This window comes from Charadrius vociferus, unplaced genomic scaffold, assembly GCF_000708025.1.
Source record: "Charadrius vociferus isolate BGI_N301 unplaced genomic scaffold, ASM70802v2 scaffold233, whole genome shotgun sequence".
NCBI lineage: Eukaryota > Metazoa > Chordata > Aves > Charadriiformes > Charadriidae > Charadrius > Charadrius vociferus.
In genome coordinates this window covers 194,450-196,515 of record NW_009647741.1, presented here as the reverse complement: position 1 = coordinate 196,515, position 2,066 = coordinate 194,450, and the positions used below count along the sequence as shown (strand labels likewise).

The window sequence follows — 2,066 nt, the reverse complement described above, 5'->3', positions numbered from 1 at the left end:
ATCTCTAACTAATACCAAAGTGCATCTGAAAGGAAAATTTACTTCTGCAAAGCAAAGACTTTTATTAAATGTAGCATCCTTGTACCAGAACAGCAGCTGTCCCAGACCAACAGGCCTTTCCAGGTTGAAGAACAAGTTTAGGAATGCTTTTGTCCATGTGCTTGTTTTTCTTTTTCTTTTGAAGTGCTTTGTGGCTCACTGGCTTTACCAGCATTCCCAATTTCCTCCTTCAGGACATCTAGTAATGTCTGAGAACTCTCCAGAATCTGGCAAAGAAAGAAATAAAAATAGCTTATTTTTACATAAACTAACTGTTTCTCTTATGAATGCCCTTTGAATTCGGGTGATGTACCTTGCAGCAAGAGGGATTCTCCAGCCCTTACAATATCTGATTCGTGGTGATGTTTTGTCCTATCTCACTGCAGGAATATCTGTGGAGGAACTTCTCTGGTTCGTGCCCACATTTTGAATACAGAACACCTGAAGCAATTTATCTGTCTTGGAGCAGGAGGCAGAGAACTTCCCAAAGCAGGCTGTGGGGTGAACCTTTGATTGCTTTTTTTTTTATTATTTTTTTTTTTTTTTTAAGGGAGATGTTGATACCTGGGCTTTTTAGATCAGTATTAAATTGTGCTCAGCTGACCCAGTTTCAACTGTCTTCCACTGTTAAACTGCACGCTTTAGGTTTCTTGCTTCAAGACAAGGTCATTGTGGAGTTGAGTTAAAGTCAGATGAAATCTTTCCTTTTATTCATTTCCTCCTGTTTTTAACTTATATTGTACACAATCTAACATTCCCACTTATTGTGCTCTAGGAAGCAAGGCAGGTTTAGGAGATCTTGCTTCCTGTCCATCTTGCCATTTTTAACACGGTGGACAACTGTAACAAAATGTGATTGTAGGGTTGTAGTCCCAAAGATCATTTATGTTCCTATGAACTTGTGGAAATTGCTAAGTGCTCAGAGAAGAGATGAAGGTAAGTGCCCCACAGGACGAGACACCGGTAGAAGGTGTTGGTGGGATCTTCCCACCGTGTCTGTGGAAGGAGATGGTGTCTTGCTGGGGCTGGGGGGAGGCAATGACTGCAATTACAGACAGGGGATGTACGTCTGTAGGGAAGGAACTCTGTTACTGGTTTCTGTTGGCAGGACATCTGCATTTCCTCTCCTAACCACCTCTGCTTTTTACCAACTGTGATTGTCTTTCAATTTCAATAAACATGAATTCATTTGTAGGCTGGGGGGTTGTGACTTCTACCTCAGGGAAGGTTTACTTTTGAAAGGTGCTGTTTGTTTGAGTAGCTTTACAACACAATTTTTAAGCTGTTAAATGTTTATGTGAGTTGTCCCCCCTTTGCCCCAAACCCTCAGGCCTTAGAGTAGGCTGAGAAAACAGCTCCAGTCTCATCTGACAAATAATTGTCATGGGAAAGTACTGATGATAAAGGTCCCTTCCAATCCAAACTATTCTGTGGCTCTATGGTGGGAGATGGAGAGGATCTGACACAGAGTAGTTGATTGCATTCAAAAAACAAATGGGAAAAGGAGAATTTTGGCAGCAGCTGATGGGGGAAGGGATGCTTCTGAACCACACAGCTCCTTGTCACCAACAGAAGGAAGATCAGCGCTTACCTGGAAGTGAGCAGGGAAGATCCTTCTGTTTTTTTTACAAAGCTGATGGGTGTGTAACTCAGAAGTGAATTCCGCTGTTATCCTGCAGGCCGGACTGAGCAGGCCCTGCCTGGCAGCTCCCGGGCGCGGGGACAGGGCAGCGAGGGCAGAGCCGGCACCCAACAGTGGTAACGGCCCCACACCGTTCGTTTGCCAACTGTGAGTAACAGCCCGGGCACCACAACGGTTCTACTCTTTTGATGATATTATTCCATTAAAGGTGGAAGAAGTTACATTAAAAATGGGTGTAGTATGCCAACAGCTCTGCCATCACTGGTGGTTGTTACCTGCAGGAATTCATGGTCTTCTGGGTCAACAGCTTGGCTCTGCTTTCCTCCCCTTTCCCCTCCAAAAGATGGTTTGGGAGAACATCTTTTTGTTGGGTCGGGTTTTTTTT

At 43.9% G+C, this 2,066-nt stretch overlaps 1 protein-coding gene across 1 annotated transcript in view; it reads left to right on the top strand.

Annotated features, from left to right (window-relative positions):
* The first annotated feature begins 969 nt into the window (after nt 1-969).
* Nucleotides 970-2,066, top strand: part of ANAPC2 (anaphase promoting complex subunit 2) — an 11,762-nt gene continuing 10,665 nt past the window's right edge. The window contains exon 1 of the mRNA XM_009882004.1: nt 970-975. Within this exon, the coding sequence (XP_009880306.1) occupies nt 970-975 (6 nt within the window). The remainder of the gene's footprint in view (nt 976-2,066) is intronic.